Here is a 23,500-nt window from a genome sequence, read left to right on the forward strand (position 1 = left end):
GGCGCCTGGGTGGCTCAGTTGGTTAAGCGACTGCCTTCGGCTCAGGTCATGATCCTGGAGTCCCTGGATCGAGTCCCGCATCGGGCTCCCTGCTCGGCAGGGAGCCTGCTTCTCCCTCTGACCCTCCCCCCTCTCATGTGCTCTCTCTCTCATTCTCTCTGTCTCAAATAAATAAATAAAATCTTTAAAAAAAAAAAAACCCTCAGCGTACAACAGGTCTGTGTTTGGCTATTCATATCCGGTAAAGAAAAGTCAATATGTATCTCTTATATAGAGAGATTTAGATGTTTTTTAACTAGTAGTAGATAACTTTAATTAAAGAATTTAAGAACGGCAACAAATTCTGTTCCAAAAATTAAGGTGCATTTTCTTTCCTGCCTTCTTCTTGACAATTTAAACTCCTGTAATCCTGTCCATGTGGCTAAAGGATTGGAGGGAAAACTTTAAAATTCACTGGAACTGAATATAAGAAGATTTAGCAAATTTTAAGTAGTTACCCTGGAAATCTTGCTGTCACATTTAGGCAATGCTATTCCCGTTTGAATATGTGTGATAATAGATATCAGCCACAGCCTGACACTTAGTTTCCAACCTTTAGCTCTAAATCATTGCATGATCCCTGGGCTATCAATGTAAGTAAATTCCCTGGCTCTGCAGAGCAGAACCCTGGTACCTCTACTACAGGAAACTGGAGGGTATCTGGTTAAGCTGACTAGCCAGTGTCAAGTAGCTTGGCTCATCTCCATTTACATTTCACTCATTGAGCCAAGTATGGTAGGATGCTTCTCTTGCATGATGCCATTTTGATTTTTCAATGAGACTGGAGTAAAGTTGCAGCTATTTATGTGTTTGTAAATAGGCTGCCTTGCAGAATCAGTATGGGAAAAGGCACATGCTATTTTGTATGAAAAATGAGGATTCTTGCTGTGCCTGAGGTGATTTTTATAGTTCTGTCATCTTCCAGGTGAGATTCATGAGGGGAGAGATTTAAAGAGCATGTTAGATACTTTTGGGTACCCTCAGTGCCTTGAGCCTGGCTTAATATGGGAATCCCAAGGGCAACTCTTGAAAGGGCCCTTCAGATAAACACTATTATACACTCAAAGGTGACACTGGCTCAAGGAACATTTGAGGGGCTTTATATGTTTTGTTTTATTTTATATTTGTGTCCATTTCTTCATTTCCTTGGAATAGCAAATGAAAGTATTTATTAAAAGATTCTGGGTGGTATGCTACCTAGTTTTTTGGAACTATCTTTTAGAGGAGATTTCCTTGGCTTCTTGTATCTCCAAGTTTCCCTGTCTGTGCAAAAGAAATAATTCATTATTTCTATATATATTGAGAGCTGTATCCTAGATAATCATAACTCTGATTATCTTTAAATTGTGTTTTGGCAATTATCAGGGCAAAGTGGTGAGGTTTGGCACACAAAACATGCACATACTATGGAGCTCCTTATTTTCTTGGTATAGTATAGTTCTTATCTTTCTTTAGTTGCTTCTATAGAAACATGTTTTAAATAAAAATGTCTCAAATAACAAAATAAAAATGTCTTAGTAGTTGAATATTTTAGAAAAGCTGATAAATGTTGAATTCCTGTATACTGTTGATTCTGAAGGGGCAACACTCCCTTTTTTGACTTGCCAATGGGGAAATCATTTGATTTCAAATGTAGCAGGGAAGTTAATTTCCTTGATTTATTATTGAATTCAAGGATAGTAAAGAGCCTTATTTCTTAGGTTCTGTGACTGATAGCTAGTGGCTCGAGAAGGATTCTGAGGCCATATTAGGTTCAGCAGATTAGAATGCTGTGACCCATTAGCAAAAAGTGGGAAGACAGGAGAGTTTATACGTGTTTCCAGTCGGTAGTCTCTCTGACTTAGGATGATTCCTGTGAGTTGGTGTCTTTTGCAACTGAAACAGTTCCTAAGAGTGAGGGGAAATGAGGCTATGTGTGAAAAGATAATCAAAGATAATCAACACAGATTAACTTTAATAAGATTTTATGAGCTTGCATAGTATGGCTAGACACAGTGGCGTAATTGACAGATATGGTCCCCTTAGCTTGTGTTGCAAATAAATAAATCTCCAGTGAAGAGGAATCTTCTCTCTCTCTCTCTCTCTCTTTCATTAAATTAGTTGTTGCTTTCTGGAAGCAAGGGCTATTTAGTTTCACAGCTTTACATGGGAAAAAAAGAGCTGGTAGGAGCTATTTTCATTTGCATTTTATGTTTTTTAAAAAACATCATAACCCTCCATAAGTAGAAAATGCCAAATTATATATTTGTAAGATGGGTAGTGTTTTTTAGGAGTTGTTCAAGTTCTCTGAACCTTAACAGTTCCCTTGGAAATAATCTTAAATGTGGGGAAAGCTGCTTTGCATATTGTAGCATGATCTATACCTTGTCTGTACTAGTGTTGAAAGACTCACTCCATGCTCAGGTCTTTTCTACATGAACCTTTACATTACTTCCAGATTTTTATCATTATAAATAATGCCACAACATCTAGGAAAGTTGTTTTTCTCAGTGTTTAGAATTATTTACATAAGATTGATTTTTCACAGTGGAATTACTAGTTCATTTTTAGACATCTGGATATATACTTCTAATTATGTTTCATCATTGTTTTATCCTTTTATTCTGTATAATACCCAATGTCTTCAGTAGCATTAGACATTATCATTTAAAGATTTTGTCGTTAAGTTTTGTTTTTTTCAACTAAAGGCTTGTAGCAATTACAAATAAAAGCTGTAGCTTACTATATAAGTATTAGGGGTTCCTGAAATATTTCTGTTCTGCTAAAGGGTGAATAAGAGGTAACATTCAATAGTCACTGTAGTGAATGCAGGGTAGTATAGAGCTCCCCCATTTTTAAAAAAGATTTTATGTATTTATTTGTCAGAGAGAGAGAGGCAGACAGAGGGAGAAGCAGGCTCCCCACTGAGCAAGGAGCCAGATGTGGGACTCGATCCCAGGCCACTGGATCATGACCTGAGCCAAAGACAGACGCTTAACCGACTAGTCACCCAGGCATCCCTAGAGCTCCCCCTTTTTATTCAGTAAGCATTTAGTGAGCTCACTATGGACTGGGCACTTTACTAGGCTCTGGGATTACAATGGTGAAAGAATGTGGATCTAGTCTTGCCTTCTGGAACCTGCTGGAGAGACACATGATGCAAGGAAAAACTGCACTTCTCTCTTGACTTGGCCAAGAAGAAAATGAGATGTGTTGCCTTCTGTCATCAAGCATCGGCCATGGGACTCAGTGCCACCACCCCTTCTCTTAGAAAGGCTAAACTTTCTTTAGCATCCCACACAAGGCTGATTTTCAATCTTTCCCTCATAAGGGCTGGTTTTCTAACCCATCTTTCATTTTTATTGTTCTTTGGGACCTCTCCAAGTTCTCAAAACCCAGTTAGATTCTATGGCTCAAAATGATGTTTAGAACTACTGAAACTTCTAATTTCAGGAGGATTACTTCACAATTCCATTAAACTATAGAGAATGACTATTTATGCATCCCTTGGGTTTTCATATGGGCCATCCTATCATTTTGTAGAGAAGAAGTTTCCCATGTAAGGAAAAGTGACTTAATTAAAAAGTTGTCCAGCTGTTTATATGAGATTGAATGACTCTTACACATAATTCTTATGTTATCACTGTATTTCCTTAATTATAGTTTGCCACACCAAAAATGTGAGGTGAATCATTAAGTCATACATTCTTTTTTTAAATATATTTTTAAGGATTTCATTTATTTATTTATTTGTCAGAGAGAGAGAAAGAGAAAGAGAGAGCACAAGCAGGGGGAGCAGCAGGCAGAGGGAGAAGCATGCTCCCTACTGAGCAAGGAGCCCTATGTGGGACTCGATCGCAGGACACTGGGATCATGACCTGAGTTAAGGCAGACACTTAACTAACTGAGCCATTCAGGCATCCCTAAGTCATACATTCTTTTTTATTATTATTATGTTATGTTAATCACCATGCATTACATCATTAGTTTTTGATGTAGTGTTCCATGATTCATTGTTTGTGTATAACACCCAGTGCTCCATGCAGAACGTGCCCTCCTTAATACCCATCACCAGGTTAACCCATCCCCCCACCCCCCTCACCTCTAGAACCCTCAGTTTGTTTTTCAGAGTCCATAGTCTCCCCCTCCGATTTCCCCGCCTTCATTCTTCCCCTCCTGCTATCTTCTTCTTTTTTTTTTAACATATAATGTATTATTTGTTTCAGAGCTGTACCTCTGAAATAAGTCATACATTCTTAAGATGAAAAGAAAACCCTGATAGGTTCACAATTACTGAATTCTTTAATTCATACAATATAACCAAATTACATATATTAGATAGAACAGAATTTTAAGAGAATGATTATGCAGATTTTAAGACTGCATGGAAATATTTACATCCCCAACCCAAGAACCAATCACAAGAATCTGTTATTTTTTTCTGAAACATTTAGGAATGCTGATATATTCCAGTAACAAATTGCTTTGTATAGAAATGGCTACTAAAATGTAATATAATATGAAATATTATTAGTTTAGTATTTCCATTTACCAGTTTTGGAAACATTTAATATTATCATCAAATTTAAAGAAGTTGGGATTTTTGTCCTTCAGATTTCATATAATTCAATAGTGTTTAGGGAATGGTAAAGAGTATCAGTAATTGATCATATGTGTAGAGATTCTACAATATTCATACCTATTTTATTTTATTTTTGTTTTATTTTATTTCATTTGTTTTATTTCAGAAAGAACATTTAACATGCGATCTACCTTCTGAACACATTTTTAAGTGTACAATATATATTTGTTATTGACTATAGGTGCCATGTTATACAGGATGTCTTTAGGGCTTATTTCCCATTTTATTATGGCTAATTGTATGAAATTATCTTATCTTAAAATGTCCTTATGCCAGTTACCTTGAGAGTAGTGAGGTGCCAGTTAAATATACTACTTAGGAGTCATAATAATGCAAATGTCATCATAAAGTAATAATATTAAGGTGTTCTGTTTTGGTAATTACTTGGGCCAACTTGACAGGCATTGATTAATCTACTGTTAGATTATATATTTGATTTTTCTTCCCTCTTCACTCATCTTTTTATTCAATAAATCAAATCTTGTAAGCGATAGCAGAGCTTTTGCTTGGGTGGGAGTTGTAAGTATATATCTGTGGAGTGTGCACTGCAGGTTTTCAGAGTATAGAAAAGAAAGAAGGCACCTACTTCAAGTCATCATTAATCTTATTTGACCCATAAAGTGCTGTGAGGATTAATTAATTATTAACCTTAGGTGGTTGCACATGTATTGCTTCTATAATGGCTATAAACTTAAATTTAAGCATGATCTTAAATTTATAAATTAGCCAGAGAATTGACTATAGTAATGCATGATGTTTTGTTATACTAGTGCTTAAGAATAACTTTTTAAGAACTTGACAGGTTTTTTGTAGATTTATCAGACTCTGTGTTTTGTAAAATAGCACTGGATAGTCTAATCTCCATTCTCAGACACAGAATCAGATAGTGAAATTCAATTTTAATTTCAATGATAAACTTTGAAATGTATGTCAATCAAGGAAGAATAATTGTGTCAGCTAATAAACTATTAATTTATTATCATTTCAATTCCTTCAACTTAACCATGAAGGGTAATCAGAAAATATGCAGGGTAGCCAAGAGGTGCTTATGTTATTTTATGTGACTCACCTAAACTTGGTATACCTTGTCTATTGCCTCATTTTAATTAACACTTACATTTCCTAAAATACATGTGTTCCAGATTAGGTGAAATTTTTATAATTTTAAGCTAAAAGTAATATATTTGAATAATTAATAATTCCTCTCACCATGGCTATATCCATGTAATTTAGAAGCAATCACAAGTTCAGTGAAAATTTCAATTAATATGGACATGCGTGGTAGTGCTGGGCAGAATTATCTGTTTGGTTGAAAACGAGATTGAATTGGCCAGATGTTTTGCAGCAAAGGTATTTCTCATATGTGAACCATCTCCCATCTTAGCTTCTTCTTTCTGCTTCAGAATTTCCCTGCCTCAGCTGTCCTCTCTAGAGGCAACCCTTCTGTTTTAACCCCTTCACTTGTGCTCTTAATCTTCTCCCTGCCAGCCTCCTCTAATACCTAGATCCACCCATGATCCCCTTCGCTCTTCTGTTTTCAGTGTCCCTCTCCACAGTATCCTGGCCTCTTAGTCTACAAATATATACTTAATCCCTTTCTGTTCTAGAAACATTTTCCTTTGACAATCCTTTTTACTCCCAAACTTCCCAAAGGAATAATGTTACTGACTACTTTTACTTCCTCACACATCCCTTAACCCCCTTATATCTCACCAGGGCTTCTTGAACACTGTGGAAATTTCTTTCAAAGTTGCTGGTGACCACTGTCCTGTCTTGAATATCCCTGACCTAAGTATTTCTCTACACTGCCTTTCTGTACCCATTTCTCTCTGTCATATTTCTGCCCGTCATTTTTGCTGATTTGAATCTTATATATCCTAGAAAGTTTAGTACACACCCTACCTTCTAAACACAGTCCTCCCTGATGTCTGCAAGCAAAATTCCTTCTTTTTGAGTGGTTCAATATACTTTTCATGTAATGCTGATCTCATTCTGGCTCAGATAATCTAAATGTTCCCAGGTCTCATTAGTATTAAGTTCAAATGATGTCATATTAACATCAGTGCCTAAATTGTGATGATTCCTACTTTCTACCTGCACAGCTGTAGAACCTCAGCCCCCTCTTAAAAACAACTCTTGTTATTTTGGGAGCCCCAAGAGTGTTGCATATGTGCTCATGTTCAAAAGAAAGTACACTCTTGTCCATGTATTCTAATCTCCTTGTTTATGCACGTCACCCTTGCTTTTACTGGGAGTCCTCTCCATGAAAATGCCCCTTCATGGGCCCTAGCCAACTCCTATTCATGGTTGCTCATCCTCAGCCCTCGGGTACCAGAGTTGCTCTGTGGCTTACAGATGAGTGGGGTGTGTGTTTACGCTCTGAAGGGTGAAGGCATCAGTTCAATGATCCTCTAACTGTCACCTGGATCTCAAGTCTATGCCCAAGGCACAGGGCTGCACAGTGTATTTAACAAATGTAATTCAGTCAACTCCTGGCATTCTTTTTTCTGTGGCACTCAAAAAGATATGGACTAGGCATTCCTCCCTATTATCTTTACATTTCTATCTCTCTTCTAATTTACCCATGATAAGAATATAAAATTCCCTTTGCGGGCGCCTGGGTGGCTCAGTCGATTAGGCATCTGCCTTCAGCTCAGGTCATGATCCCAGGGTCCTGGGATTGAGTCCCGCATCGGGTTCCCTGCTCAACAGTGAGCCTGCTTCTCCCTCTCTCACTCCCCCTGCTTGTGCTCTCCCTCTCTCTCTCTGTCAAATAAATAAATAAAATCTTTAAAAAAATTCCTTTTGTTTATGAGGTATACAGAATAAATATTTTATAATATACTGTCCCTATTATTTCTCAGTTCAGCTCTGATGGCCATGAAAGAAGAAATTCTAACGAAGTATTTCATTTGATTCCCAAATGACACGGAAGACTCACTACATGCCAGACACTGAGGATTTAAAGATAAATAAAGACATGGTCCCTGGTGTTGAGTTATTTATGTCTGGGAAGATAGATATATTGACAATTAGCTGTTATGGAATATAGTAGCAATCTTTAGATGTAGGTATACAGATGAAGAGATGAACAGAGAAAGCCATTTTGAAGGAACTAGGGAAAGCTTCACAGAGGATGTGTAAGGTAGAGGCTTGAAGGGTAAGTACAGATTTGCCAGGTGAGCCAGGGGGCCAGTGTGTGGTAGTTGGAGTATCATTTAAAGGTCAAGATAGTTTGAAGAATGGTGAGAAATCCTGTGTGGTAGTGAACACAGGTGGCAAGAGTATCTGTGGGGTGGAGGAGGCTGAAAATGGAGGCTAAGATGCTGTTCTGAGTGGACTTATGTGCAAGGCTAAGGGGTTTGAACTTTATATAAAAAATAAAGTGAAAGGAGAAAGATTTCAACGATCTGAAGAGAAGCCACAGTATATCAATTATACCTCAATAAAACTGTTTAAAATAAAGTGAAGGTGTGAGAGCAATAGCATTACATTCTAGGAAACAAAGGAAGGAAGGAAGGAAGGAAAGAAGGAAGGAAGGAAAGAAGAAAGAAGAAAGAAAGAAAGAAAGAAAGAAAGAAAGAAGAAAGAAAGAAAGAAAGAAAGAAAGAAAGAAAGAAAGAAAGAAAGAAAGAGAAAGAAAGAAAGAAAGAAAGAAAGAAAAGAAAGAAAGAAAGAAAGAAAGAAAGAAAGAAAGAAAGAAAGAAAGAAAGAAAGAAAAACAGCTGAATATATGCCCCTGGGAAAATCACAGCTTTCAGTTAGGTCCGAAAAATCCTGAGGCAGAAGGCAAGCCCCCAGACTCAGGAAGGACACTTCAGTTTTCAGAGGACCACTTCGGGGTGGGGTCTGACCCAGGATTTATGTTCTTTTTTGGGTGGAGACGTCTGAAAAAATTAGCCTTCCAAGCCTTTCTGAAGAGCAGCCCTAGAGAGGTCCATCCTTGATTTTCATTATCTGAGTGTCATATAGCAGAAGGGCTTGTTTTCAATGGGAAGTTATTTACAATGTCAGGATGAACAAGTGCTAATCATAACAGACATATGATTATCAGAGAGTCATCCAAGCTTTGTTTTCCCATTAACAATCTATCTGTCTGAATTCCCTTAGTAAGCAAGCACAAAAAGGCTAAGATTTCAGAGTCTGTGTCTGTGGAGCTCAAAAATCACCCACCCAGCTTGTGGCGAAGGCATTTCAGACAAACCTTCCAGGCCCTGCTAGCCAAATTGCTTGTAACGTGACAGGTGATGGTGGGTGTCAGCTGGGAAAGAAATGACTTACTATAAACTCCAAGCATCTCTCACTACACTCTCAGGAAATGTAACTTGTATCATATTTCTCTTCCTGGAAGATATTCAGCAAGTCAAAGGCCCCACTGATACTTGTAAACACGGAAGTTCTTCATAAACTCTTCCTCATGCTTATTTAGAATGGAAGCATTAATTTAGAAGCCAGTTCTTGATATTTAAAAATAGATTTTTTCCAGTTAGCCATTTCATTTTAATAGCAAAAAAGTAAATAAAGGTTGGTCTTGCTAAATATGATCTGGAAAACTCACTTCATCCCTACCAAAATAGCCCTTTTAAAAAAAGGGCTTTGCTTCAAGCCTTGTGCTATGAGCTAGTTGAAGAATTACCTTTGGAACTGTTGTAATTAGTAACTAAATTTTTTAAACACTTTGCTATCCAAATATATAGCATGCTTGATTTTGGGAACACCATATACAAAATGAAATTTCTCTAGAATAATTATGTTCTCTTTTCAGTTTATGAGCATTGAAATTATGAAAGCTTTTTACTCTTTACATCTCCTTTTTTTTTACCTTTCACTTCTTGCCTCACATTCCTTATTATTCAGTTAGGTAAAAGAACAAAAAAGAAACTGGCAGTCATGTTTTTTTCTTACTAATCCTCTTTTATTCTGCAGTTTGGTTTTTGTCCTTTATTTTTTCTATACATGAGACAGAGATGTCACTTGCCCTATTACAAACTATGGTCCTTCTAGGAATACTGAACAAATACATCAACTTGAACTTGCTGTACAATGAAATTACCAATTACTTAATATACAAAGATGTAAAGAAATTTATGAGCTTCATTATGGTCTTTATTTTTCTTGACAAGAAACCACCAGGGCCTAGTCATGGAAAATAAATGAGATCCACTCCCTGATTCCATCTCCCCCCTATAAAACAATTTTATCAATAAGTATTTGCACACACTTTAAAGGAGTGAATTATTTTTTGTTTTGTGATTTTTCATGCTTGCAGTGCTCCCCATCTAGAAGGGAGTATGAAAAAGCAGTTTATCCATTTAAGGTAGTTCTTACTGGTTTCTCATTAACTGGACAGGCATTCCTGGCTGTCAGCTGACATCCTTCTGTCCCTGAGAGACCAGACTTCAACTTTATTAAGTTAACTTTGTGTATAGCTATGTTTGACATTGATTTCACACCTCAGGGGATGAATGGGATAGAAGCTTACACTTACACATCCCCATGCCAGGAAAGCATTAATGTAGGATCAGTGCTAAAGGTTCTCCTTCCATAATCATTTGAAATAGTCACATTTATGATAATTATTTTCACTTTTTAAGGAATTGTTGGTCTTCTTTGTCAGGTTACCATTCTATTGATGTTCTTCCTAAGGTATTAAAATCCCAATATATTTTCTCACCAGTAGGATAAACACCAAGGCACTTTTTATCAGAACACTTCATGCTTTTCTTCACATTGCATAATAATTAGTATATATGCTATTCTCATAATTTTTACTACTTCCTGAAAATTGTACTCATTTTTTAAAAAAATCCTTGGTGATAAATCCTAATTTTTCTAAGAAATGATCTCTAAGGAATATAGAAAAAATACTCCTGACTGGTTATCACCTTTGTAGTATGGATATCTTTCTTAAAACCCAACAGATCATAGCCCTCTTTTGAAGATATTACTGTGTAGTTTCAATACATCCCGATCTGTGCTCAAAGTATGATTAAGGGAAGGAACTGTAATGATCTTCCCTTCATGGTTACTGGTTACCTAAAATATGCAAATGTCATAATGAATGCTTTGCTCTGAGCGCCAAGTATAATTTATTGTTGTTGTTAAATATTACCATGATTGTAAACATTTTAACTATTCATTTCTTGATACTAATATTTGATATTTATATTCCCCTTCCCCCATCTCACCTAGTACTCAGAAAAGTAGTTTTTTTCCCTCCCCTAGAGTTGCATAACATTACTTTTAAGTCAGGGCAGTAATGATGAGGGAAATTTTATTCTTAACCCAGAGGATGCAAGCAACTTGATATACTGGAAAAAACTGACCTTGGAATTAGAAGTCCCGAGTTCAAGTTCCATCCTGACCTCTGTCTGGCAGAGTGATGATGGGGGCAATTATTTAACCTCTGTGGCTTTAATTTTTCATTTATGAAATGAGATGGTTGATCTAAATCACTCTAAAAGTTCGCTTCAGCTTTACGACCATAGAACTACAGGAAACTATTAATGTGTGGCTTCTTCATTTGAAACATTTTCAAACACTGGAAGACTTCTGCTGAAGGACACTTTTGATGAAATCTTCCTGAGGCAGCTGTTCAATTTTGCTATAACCTGTAGAGATTTTAAATTTCTTTTTGAAAAAAGAACACTGATTGTGTTTGTTCATGGACTCATTTTGTGTCAAGCTGTTTGATTGACCTGCTTTACATCATATGGAGCTTGATTTTTTTCCTTCTGTTTTCCTGCTGAACGTGATGTGGCATAGTCTTAAAGGCCTTAACTTTAAAGCATTACGTAAATATAGTCTTTTGCACATGCCAGGACTGGTCATATATATCATGGTGGATTTTCCATTAATGGAACAAATTTTTATTTGTGCTTCCTATATGCCAGATACCAGTCTAATGGTTGATTTAGAGCAACAAGTCTGGCAGAGCCCCTATTTTCATGGAAATCACATTCTAGTGGTTGCAGACAGGCAATTCGTGTGTAAACCAATATATATATATATATTTTTTTAAAGTTGGGTAGTTATAAGCCTATGAAGAAAATAAAACAAGGTAATATGTTAGGGAGTAACTGAAGTGAGAACAGCTGTTGACCTTCCAGAAGAAGTGACATTAGAGCTAAGACCTGAATAGCAAGGAGAAGCCATCTAAGTGACAACTTCTGGGAATGACCATCCTGTGTTTTGAGAAAACAGGAAGTACAAAGGCCCAAGACCTCAATGAGCCTGATGTGCTCAAGGAACAGAGTTCGGGTCACCTCGCCTGGAGTATGGGTGTCACACAGAGACTGGAATAGGAGATGACGTGTCAGAGAAGGCAGGGGTCAGAACAGATAAAGCCTTGTGAGCCATGATCAAGGATGTGCACATTTTATTCTAGGAACCAAAGGACATTGTAGGAAGGCTGTAAGTAAGGGAGGGATGTGGTCTGATTTACATTTGAAAAGGGCATCCTACAGGGCTAGCCCGTAATGGAGGGGCAAGAGGGAGAACAAAACCATCACAGGAGTCCTGAGGAAAGAAGGTGGCAGCTTGGACTAGTGAGTGACAGTGAAGCTAAAGAGAAGTAGAGAGAGTTGGGATCTATTTTGGTGGTAGAAACAGTAAGACTTGCTGATGGTTGGATATGATGGAGGAAAATAAAGGAAAGGTAAGATTCAAGAATGACTTTTAGGCTGGAGACGATTGGCCATGCCTTTTATGGAGATGTGGAATTCTGGTAAAGAGATGTGTTGAATGAAGTTCAATTTCAGTTATTTAATTAGAGATGCCTTTAAAATCCAAGTGGAGAGGCCCAGTAGAGAGTTAGGCATGTGAGTTGACAGCACAGGCAAGGAAAATTGTCAAGGTTTGTCTTGGTTCCATCTCCCCTTTGGCATCACCTTTGTTTTTGGAACTTTCTTCTCATACTCCCAGTGCCTTAAGATGATGTTTGTGTTGCCTAGGGATCAGGACAATGACATTTCAGTCTTCTAACTCAGGGGCATTTCCTGCTCTGGATTTATTCCTCCCTCTCTGTGTCTTCTCTGTTAACTTCCTTGCTTTATCACAATCTCATAGATCTCTGTTCTGTTCTTTCCAAGGTGAGAATTAATTATTAGACCATTTGTTAGTATTATGTGACCAGTTTCTAGGGACTATTTTAGTGGTAACAGAGCTTATGTTTTATAAACACAAGCATTTTCCAGAGAGGAAGAAAGCTCTAATAGTAGAGTATTAGGTGTTTTGGCTTGTCAATGAAAGTACTTCATGGTTAGGGAGAATCTCTGCATTCATACCATGTATACAAAAGACAGTGAATGTACAATCATATTTAATAACAATTACACATACACAGAATGATTAAATGTTTTCTTCACCTCATGCCAAGATCTTTCCTGTAATACAGATATGTTTTAGACATCATTATTTTATTTATATTTCTTAAAGACTTAAAATAAATTCTGACCAGCAAAGGATTTTTCATTAATCAAGTGAGAAAGAAGATCTAGAGAATGTGAGCAGTATGCTACGTAGTACAAATACAGCCCATTCTTAAAGTCCTGTGCAGTGAATTCCTTCATGTTTAATAAAATGTTCATTTGTATCCAACTTCATGAGTACAGGGACTAGTACTTTGTAATTAGATATTCTGTTTGAAGCATATGGAGAAAATATCGGGAAAAGTGTATTTTCATTTGAAGTTTCTTTCATCTTGTCCTACTGCTTCAGTGACTGAACCATTCTGAAGGCTTTAGATTGGGAGTTATAGACTTCTGTGACTTTTTACCTCCATAATACAAAAAAAAATAATATTTGTTATTGTTAATTCTCCCTCATTTCTGAACTTGAAGAATAGCAGATTAATTTATAGTTCACTTTAAAGAACAGGATTATTTTTTCTAACCTGAAAATAGTAGTGTTGTTTTACAAATGATCATTAATACAATTTATGCTCACTGTAAAGATTGAGGAAGTAGTGAAAATATAAAGAAGAAAATTTAAAAATCTCTCTTAATTTTAACACTGAGAGGGAAGTACTGTAATGTTAAAATCTTTATGAAATCAGTTTTTTAGCGGGGTCAAATCTCACTGGTTCTCAGAGCTGGACATTGCCTTCTGCCATAGCTATACTATGTTATAAGAAGCCCTACTTCTGATTCTCTGCCACTTCCCTTACAGTTTAATAGTGTTTCTTTCCATTTGATGATGGAACAGAGGGCTGCTATACATAGAGAACATCAGAGAGCAGGTGAAAACTATATTTTAGATTTTTTTCAACACTGAAATAAATTACAAGTTCAAAGGAGTCTAAAATATGTGAATTACAAGGCTTCAGAGACACTCCAGATTATATCTAGAACTAGCGCTCTCAGGGGCTAAGTGTAAAGAGGACTCCGCAAGCAGCAAATTTCCTTTGGCACCTTTGGATAATTTGGAATGACTTTAGTTTGGCTCTCAGTGACTTTTACTTAGTCACATTAAAAAAACTGAATTTAGATTGAACATTTTGTTTATTTGGTATATTTCTACTCTCACCTGTCCATGAATATTTAGGTGACTTTCATTAATGTGAAGAAAAGTAGACAGTGGGAAATAAAGGATTAATTACATGTAAATTTCACTAAACTTTGAGCTCTTCAAATATAGGTTAGTATCAATTTATGTGGATGATTTTTCCATTTACAGCACTGAACTACATACAATGTGTATGAAATGGAGGGAAGGTAGAAAATAACCCAATGATAATTTCTAGCCATATATATATATATGAATTAATTTGGCAAGTAAGGATCAACAATATTTTTCTTAATGGGAATATCACTGAATAAGCAGTGGATAGAATTTCTTATAGGAAATTACACTCCATTCAAAAATATTCAAGCATGGATATCTTATGCATAGCAAGCTGTCATTATATCTCTCTGGTAACAGACCAGTAATCCAATATGGCCTCTTTTATAATAGAAACTTTGGCAAGACCCAGTGAAATTATTCTGTATCACATTAAGTGTGCTTGTGCAGTATAAACAAGAAACATAGTCTATAAGAGCTGATACATTTTATAATATATTGTTTTTAAAATAGAGAAATTTTCCTTCAAAATTTACAATTTTGGCAAGCAAAATCATTTTTGGCTTTGAAAGTAGAGCAAGAATTATTGAAAGGAAAATACAGTAATTATAAGGATTTTTATCCATTATAAACTTAGACTAAGAAAAATCAGTTTTTCTGTAAACATAACTAAATTTACTTCAGTGTATTAAGATTGTATTTATTGTATATTAACATTATTAATATTAATAATATTTTGGTTTATTATTTTTTGTTACAGAAGGAACCTTTCATGAGATATATTTTCAATTTTGAATTAGATTGTAAATTTTTGAAAAATAATTATATTTATGAAATATTATGAATTATTTAAAAATATGAAATAGTAAAAAATTCTATCAAAATTAAGTGCATCTGTTTCATTTGCTAGGTCACTCATTCTTTAACAAACAGTTATAGAGTGCCCTGGTGGCCCTGCACTTGGGCTTTGTGGGTGATACAAAGAAACATGAAATGCTTCCTTGCCTTCAAAAGCTTCCAATCTCATGAAGAGATGTGACAGGTGACTTTATGTCCAAAATCCTAACTAGTAAGAAGAAAGGTGTTTTCATGATTTTTTGCTTTGTCACATCAAGTGTGCCAACATAAGCAGTCACTGTTTTCGCTTCATTTGCACAGTGTTGGTCTGGACAGTGTTTATGAAAAATCTGAGTCGATTGACAAAATGAAACTCTAAACTTTTCAGATAAAAGTCTGAGTAATTTAGCGTCTCTTGAAAAGTAGGATCGGGGCGCCTGGGTGGCTCAGTTGGTTAAGCGACTGCCTTCGGCTCAGGTCATGATCCTGGAGTCCCTGGATCGAGTCCCACGTCGGGCTCCCTGCTCGGCAGGGAGTCTGCTTTGCCCTCTGACCCTATCCCCTCTCATGTGTTCTCTCTCATTCTCTCTCTCAAATAAATAAATAAAATCTTTAAAAAAAAAAAGAAAGAAAAATAGGATCATCTGGCAACACTGGGCCCACATTCCCATAAGGTAACAATTGGCTGGAGCTAATCAGCAGCTGCCCCCTATAGATGGGTTGGGCTCTTATTTTCCCCCAGGTCACACTTGTGACCTCTACATGAGGATGGGTGTCGGTTGCTCTTATTAACTCACTTCCTCCGTTTTGTGTGTGTGTGTGTGTTTAAGATTTTATTTATTTATTTGACAGAGTGAGCACAAGCAGGGGTTAGTGGCAGAGGGAGAGGGAGAAGGTCCCCACTGAGCAGGGAGCCTGATGCGGGGCTCAATCCCAGGACCCCAGGATCATGACCTGAGCAGAAGGCAGACGCCTAACCAACTGAGCCAACCAGGCACCCCTGTTTTGTTTTGTTTTATTTTATAAAAGTCTTAAGAGGAGAGTGAAATTTTCTTATATGCATATTTCTATCCAAGAGGGGAAAACCCAAAGCTAGACTGAGAGGGCCATGTGGTTTTTGTTTTGTATTTTTTTTTTTTAGGTAGTTTATATCTGAATTCAGTCCATTAATTGGCTCATTTAATACTTATTTTTTTTTTATTTGAGAGAGAGAGAGAGAGAAACAGCATGAGAGGGGAGAGGGTCAGAGGGAGAAGCAGGCTCCCCGCTGAGCCGGGAGCCCGATGTGGGACTCGATCCCAGGACTCCGGGACCATGACCTGAGCCAAAGGCAGTCGCTTAACCAACTGAGCCACCCAGGCGCCCTCATTTAATACTTATTGAGTACCCACCTTGTGCAGGCATGGCTTTAGATGCCAGGAACAAGGTGAATAGTATAGACAACCAACCTCAGGAAACTTACGTTCCAGTTTCCTGGCTGGGTCCTATAGGCCTGTGGTTGTGACCCCTGGTTTATATCAATGAGGAAAGGATATCTTCAGTGTTAAAACCTTTAGAAGGATTGAGGGGAATGGAGATTGAGAAGAGGCCAGTAGATTAGCTGATTGGAAATGCTTTTAGAATGCAAGAGAGTTAAGGACTAAGTGGGTAGTAACAATGCAGATATTAAGATATTTGTGTAAGAAGGTTCGTGAATAGATGAGAGGGTGATACAATGATGTAGCAAGGTTGAAGGAAGTTTTGTCTACTTTGTAGCAGGGGGAGGATATGCATCTGTTTCTAAACCAAGATTAAAGGGGCATTGGAGAGGGAGAGGTTAAAGAGTTGAAAGGACTTGTAACCTTCTAAAATGCAAAATTGACTGTAGAAAGGGAGTTGGAACAAAGAGAAAGAAAGATTACAATACATTCTTTGAATACAAAAAGCAGTTGGAAGATGTTAGAACCTATGTATTGCTGGGCTGGCTAGTGAGATGTGGGCCAGTTGACTTCAGTGGACACCTGAGAGACTTATCACTTGGGGGAACCAGCCTCTGCAGAAACTGGTGAGGGATGTGTGTGTGGGTGTAGTGTACCTCCTTTTTCCTCCTACAACCAGACAAAAGGTGAGAGGTTTATTAGACTTATTATTGAGAGAAATTGAGCCAGAGAGCCTCCAGATGCAAGGTAAGCAGGATAGTGAAGGCAGGAAAGAGGCATGGCACCAAAAACAGAGGGATGAAACAAAATTCTGTACCGAACTGTAAGACCCCCACATACCCGCTTCTGCTTCTAGAATGCCTGCATCCAGGTGAATACTCTTTACCAAGTAGGACATAGAAAGATTCTTCTTTGGAGAAACTGAATGTCCTTAGAAAACTAATCTTTCTACATTCACATTTGAGGGACTTGCAGTGAAATCCGCCAACTGATCATGCTATGCAGTGAAGTTGTTCATTGACACACTGTGACACATACATGAAGCTTGCAATCAAAGTTCAGTGCTTCTTCCTTAATTACATATGGATTATAAAAAACCATCAGAAATTAGAGTGTAGCTTCCAGCATGGAAGAGAGAGGCCAAACTATCAAACAGGAAACACTAATCTGGATGAAATGAAGATATTCAAGGATGCAGAGAGAAACATTAAAAAACCCACCTAATTGATTATATCAGGGATTTAAAAATATTGCATTCAGGATAATTTTTAAAAGAGAACAAAAGAGAATCCTGGTAATAAGAAAATAACAAAAATTGGTGTTGCATAGATGGATTGGAAAATAAATCAAGGAAATATCCCAGAAAGTAGAATAGTAGAATAGATTGTTAAGAGACTATGGACTCTGAAAAACAAACTGAGGGTTCTAGAGGGGAGGGGGATGGGAGGATGGGTGAGCCTGGTGATGGGTATTAAAGAGGGCACGTTCTGCATGGAGTACTGGGTGTTATATGCAAACAATGAATCATGGAACACTACATCAAAAACTAATGAGGTAATATATGGTGATTAACATAACATAATAAAAAAATGAAAAAAAAAAAAGGTGTTAAATGGTTGTCTAAAAAACAAGTTTCCGAAAGAGAAGATAAGAGAAGATTGTATAAAAAAATAATAAAAACTTACAAAAAAATTTTTTCAGTAATGTGCAATTCATATTCAAAGATGTGTTTAATACAATGAGTGGAAGCAAAATCCCAGGAAATAGTATTGTCAAATTCCAGAACACTTGAAATAAAGATATGATCCTGAAAGCATGAAGGTGGAGAGTGGGGAAAAGGAGACAGGAAATTAGAAGAAAGATGGAGACACAAATTACTGCATGTGGGGGTGGAGTGGGGACCTGCTGTGTGTGTTGAGGTTTCCTTTTTAAAAGGAGTTTGGATGCAACTAACTAGTTCAAAATGGTCATTTGGATGTTTGTGTTTTGGCATCACCTCTCAACTATACTTGTGCTCACCTTGAGGTTTATAGGTGGTCCCAAAGAGAAATGGCAGGCATCAAAGCCACATTGTTTTGTTATCTATTTATTTATTTGAGTACACAGGAAGGTTTTTGTTTGTTTATTTTTTATGTAAGCTCTACACCCAGTGTGTGACTCAAACTCACAACCATGAGATCAAGACTCCCATGCTTCACCAGCTGATAAACCAGGTGCCCCCACAAGAGTTTTTATTATACTATTTTTATGTGGTTCAAAAATTACATAAGAAAAATTTTTTGAAATTGTATAGATAATAAAGGGGATATACAGATACATTTTAGCACATACAGGGGCTTGAGGCTATTTTATATAGTCATTCACTTTATTGTCTGGTATGGAGAAGGGGGTCAGTTTAATAACATAAAACAAAATGGAAAAAAAACATTACTCTGAAGTCCTTCTTACTGGTCAAGGTACTACTTCCACCCTGGCTTCTTGACTGCCCATCCAGCTCTTTTACACATACAAGGTCTTACACTTTTCCAATGAGGATTTGTTATTAATTCAGCCATGATTCAGGATCCCAGGTTGGGGATCACCATGTACCCAGGTCCCCCTTCACCAACCTGGGAGAAGGATGGAAGACAAAGTAGAGGTAGGGGGAGCCAGTTCGGATCTTCCCAGGAGATGTGCCTTCTGCCCCGTGGTTGTCCCAGGCTGACATTCAGGCTATGGGGCAGAAGGACTTGTCCACACGCCAGTACCATCCACACATGGAGACATCACCTCTTTTAGCAGTGGAGGTCTGCTGTTCTGCCAGCTGTTCCTGGTTTGGTTCTGGTTGGGGAAGCAGCAGTCAAAAGAGACAGTCTGGTAGTTCCTGATTTTGGACTTGGTGTGTTCCACCATGGTGCGGACTCCTAAAGACTCCCCTGAAGCAGCTGGCAGCTCACTGTGACTCTCAGCAAAGACGCCAGAGTCAGACCGGAAGTGGAATTAGCATTCTGTTTGCTTTTTAATGAACAATGTTACTTAAAGCAGTACAGTAATGGTCATTGTGAAATTTAGTTTATTAAGGGTGACTCTATAGAGAAAATTCCGTTTTAGAGACTGTTTTATTGTGATGGGAAAGAAATATCGTGTTACAAAGAACTTCATACCTAGATTTTCTTTCCTCACCATCCTCAGTGTTCTCACAATAATTCTTTGTTTTCCTTCCCCAGTAAGATATTTCCCAAAGGCCTTCCTGATGAGTATGCCATAGCAGCTATGTTTCGAGTACGAAGAAGCACCAAAAAGGAACGGTGGTTCCTGTGGCAGGTTTTAAACCAACAGAATATACCACAGGTCAGGAACCATAGAGTTGTGCTGATTAGTTTTCTCCTATGTGGTTATGCCAGGTGAATCTTGGCATGGTATGAAGGAATTTTCTTTTAGAGGAATCATTAACAGGGACATGCAAGTATTCTCATAGTTAGGATGATCTTGCTGAGATCTGTAATATGATTCATATTTTCTCTAAAGACACTCAAACGACCCTTCTTTCAAAACTGCTTCATTGACACTAAGTCCACTTCACTAATAACTTCTTTATATCCTATCATTCCTGATATGTATTATTTTTAAATCAGTCATTCATTGTTTCATTTGAAAGTCTGTAGTGAGTGAAGAGGTGGGATATAAATATTGATTCCATCAATAAAAAGTTAATGAACACATGCCACATGTGAGTTAGTGACCAAGAGAAGAGATTTTTAAAAGTGTAATTCCTTTCTTAGGGAGCATAAGGTCTAAGGGGATGGCATCTAGGAGAACAATATACTAGAGCATAATCACAGTGTGAAAGATACAGTGGTAGAGGTAAGCTCAGAGTTGAGTGGGGACTATTGGAGCATAGAAAGGGAAGCTTCCTAAAATGGGGCACAGGGAGAAGGAACCCAGGAATACTTGTGCAAGAGATGACATGGGCAGAAAGGTGAGTGTGCAAGGACTCCAGGTGGGGAGGAGATGAACCTCAGTATTACTTACTGGCACTTTACATTTGTGTTTATTTCTGTACATATCCACTGAGATGTTTTTCATTTCACTGGTCTTTTAATCTGTTAATACAGTCACAATTTTATGATGGAAAGATGAACTGAACTAAGAGTATATCCTTTATGAAAAGGCATTTTCTCTGCACCATGCAAATCATCAAAGTTTCAAGAAGTCGATCTCAGTTTCCATGCTAAGAGAAGTGATCCTATTCTTATTCTTTTTAAATTAAGTAACATTTAATTCTTGAATTACTCATACAGAATTGTGTATATATATATATATACTTAGATATACCCATACATATAAATATATACCCTCAGATGTTCTCTCAAGAAAGAAACATGTTACATTCACCAGAATGCCCCATGTTTAAAACATTTTTGTAGCTGGATATTTGCTGTTCTTTTGTATTAACAAACCTGGTAGACACAGATATCATCTAAAACATTTTGCTAAGTGCCTCAATTATACCAACATGTATCTCTAATTTTTAATTTGTGTGCTTTAGTAATTTTGAACACTGGTTTTAAAACATTTTTGCTGATTTGCATTTTTGCAGGTTTCTATAGTAGTTGATGGTGGAAAGAAGGTGGTGGAATTTACGTTCCGAGCTCCTGAGGGAGATGTGTTGAACTACATTTTTAAAAATCGAGAACTCCGTCCTTTGTTTGATCGTCAATGGCATAAACTTGGCATTGGTTTACAATCCCGGGGCATTTCACTCTATATGGATTGTAATTTAATTGCAAGCCGGCATATAGATGAAAAGGACACTGTGGACCTTCGTGGAAGGACTGTTATTGCTGCACGAGCTTCCGATGGCAAGCCTGTGGACGTGAGTTGTGATGTTGGTTATGAAATAGAACTAGAAAAGTTTCTAAATTAGATACCTTATTAAAACCTTCTTCCTTTAATTACTATGTAATACATTCCCTTCTCAACACTGTTTAAATTAGCCATCAGATGTGTGAAGCATAGCTATGTATTTCCAACTGTATTTTCACATATATTATCTTCTTTCTATTTTCTTCAGCATGTGAATTTAAAAGAACTAGGTCATGCCTTAAAAAATAAGATTATTACAATTAAATTCTTGTAAAAATGCACCACATGATACAAATAGTCAGCTTGAATAAGCTTATATGTTTTGAATAGAAAAGACTGGGAAAAGATGAACTTTAAATTAAATGGTCCCAAATTATCTGATGTTTCCACTCAAGAACAATAGACTGTTTACTCATCCTCAGAATAGCAGCAGTTTTGTATTGCAGACTATTTCTCAAAAGCCTATAATTGCTTTTAAGGTTCTACTGGACTGAAACATAACTACTAATTGTGTCAGTAGGTCATTTGGATGAGAACAAATGGCTAACAATACCCTTTCAGATAAAAAGGTTCTTTAAAAATCATATTTGGTGTTCAGGTGATAATAGATTTATTATTGATTTCCCTAGAGAAGAAGGCCTATAATCCTAAAAAAAAAAAAAAAATCCTAAAATAGTGAGATATCTCTAAATTTCATGACTTCAGACTTTCTTATAGGTAGAATGATGAGAAAACCCATAAAATTTACCTGAATCCAGGTCACCAGTAGGAATTGCTAATGCATGTTCAATTTTTTTTTCAAAAGTACAATTCTGTACAAATACATATTGGGCAGTGTATTTTTTCTAAATGCCCCTGTGGAAGGATTCATGATAGATAGATGATTAATAGATGGATAAATATAGTATAGGTATAAATATATATTCAATAAAATATTTTAAACTATTTTCTCTTAGAAACAATGAACAAATCAGTGAGAATGCCATAACTAGAGCTCAGTGATGATCAGCAAAATAGGCCAGAGTAGGAAAAACCAATCATGGAGGCAAGACATCATGGCACTGTGGAGAGTGAGCTGGTTTGGGGATCAGACAGACATGGTTGTAAATCCTAGCTCATCTACTTAACTGTAATTATCTGCTAATTTATCTTGTTAGCTGTTAATTTATCTGAGTCTCAGTATCCTCAGTTAAAAAGTAGTGTTGGTAGTTACCTACTTACAGTTGTATAGAGTATGTGCAGTAATGCCTAGTATGTGGTTAGTTCCCTGTATATTCATTTATTTATTCAGGACCAAACACTCCATCAACCTTGGCCTGAGAGAATGGGGAAAAAAAAAAAGTTAGAGTTTATTCCAACTAATGTATTTTTATTTTAAGTTTAATGCTTCTCTTTTCTCAGAGCTCTTGAAGGCTAATGGAAGAATCAAAGTCTATATGGGTAAATGGAGGCTGCCAATAATAATAACAGTATTAATTATAACACAACAATACTAGACAAACCTTTCAGAAAGTTCTCTCCAAAGGCAAGGGAAGACGTGGAGACCAGCGGTTAGAGCAACAGAGATGTAACTTTCAGCAGTAGGTGGAGTGTAGGTAGACAGGGAGTCAATTCAGGGAATTCTAACAACAGTATGAGGGAGTGGCACCTGCTGCAAGTACTAAAGTTTGGGACTGGAGTTTGGAATTGGAACCTCTTATAAGACTAGTGAGAGCAAATTGGGCTCTCTTTCAAGGACTGAAAGAACTAAGCACATACTGAAATAAATTCAGAACCTTTGTGGGGAGATGGCAATGAGAGAGAAATTACTTATTGCAAGAGCAGGGTCCAGGCTCAGAGCTCACCCTCTGAAGGTTGAGGGCTGTGTCCTGTGTCTCATTAACTTCTCACCCAAGAAAAGAATTGAACCCAGAACCCAGGGCTGAAACATATCAAGCATGTCCTCTAAAAAGACACAATGTAAAAATTATAGTGTTACAATCGTTTCATAGTTTAGTGAGGCATCCTACTTTATTTCAGGGTAAAATTAAAGCCATAACCAAAATGAGGAGACAGAGGAATATGTTCCAAATGAAAGAACAGAACAAAATGACAGCAAGAGACCTAAATGAAATGGAGATAAGTAATATGCCTGATAGAGAATTTGAAATAATGGTGATAAAGATAAAGATACTCACTG

At 37.0% G+C, this 23,500-nt stretch overlaps 1 protein-coding gene across 1 annotated transcript in view; it reads left to right on the forward strand.

Annotated features, from left to right (window-relative positions):
- LOC102728278 (uncharacterized) overlaps positions 1-23,500 on the forward strand; it is a 249,854-nt gene that overhangs the window by 23,815 nt on the left and 202,539 nt on the right. The window contains exons 5-6 of the mRNA XM_081829350.1: positions 19,683-19,806; positions 21,056-21,331. Coding sequence (XP_081685476.1) covers positions 19,683-19,806; positions 21,056-21,331 — 400 coding nt within the window. The remainder of the gene's footprint in view (positions 1-19,682; positions 19,807-21,055; positions 21,332-23,500) is intronic.

The sequence above is a fragment of the Leptonychotes weddellii genome, chromosome 8, assembly GCF_054177405.1.
Source record: "Leptonychotes weddellii isolate Sample4059 chromosome 8, ASM5417740v2, whole genome shotgun sequence".
Classification (NCBI taxonomy): domain Eukaryota; kingdom Metazoa; phylum Chordata; class Mammalia; order Carnivora; family Phocidae; genus Leptonychotes; species Leptonychotes weddellii.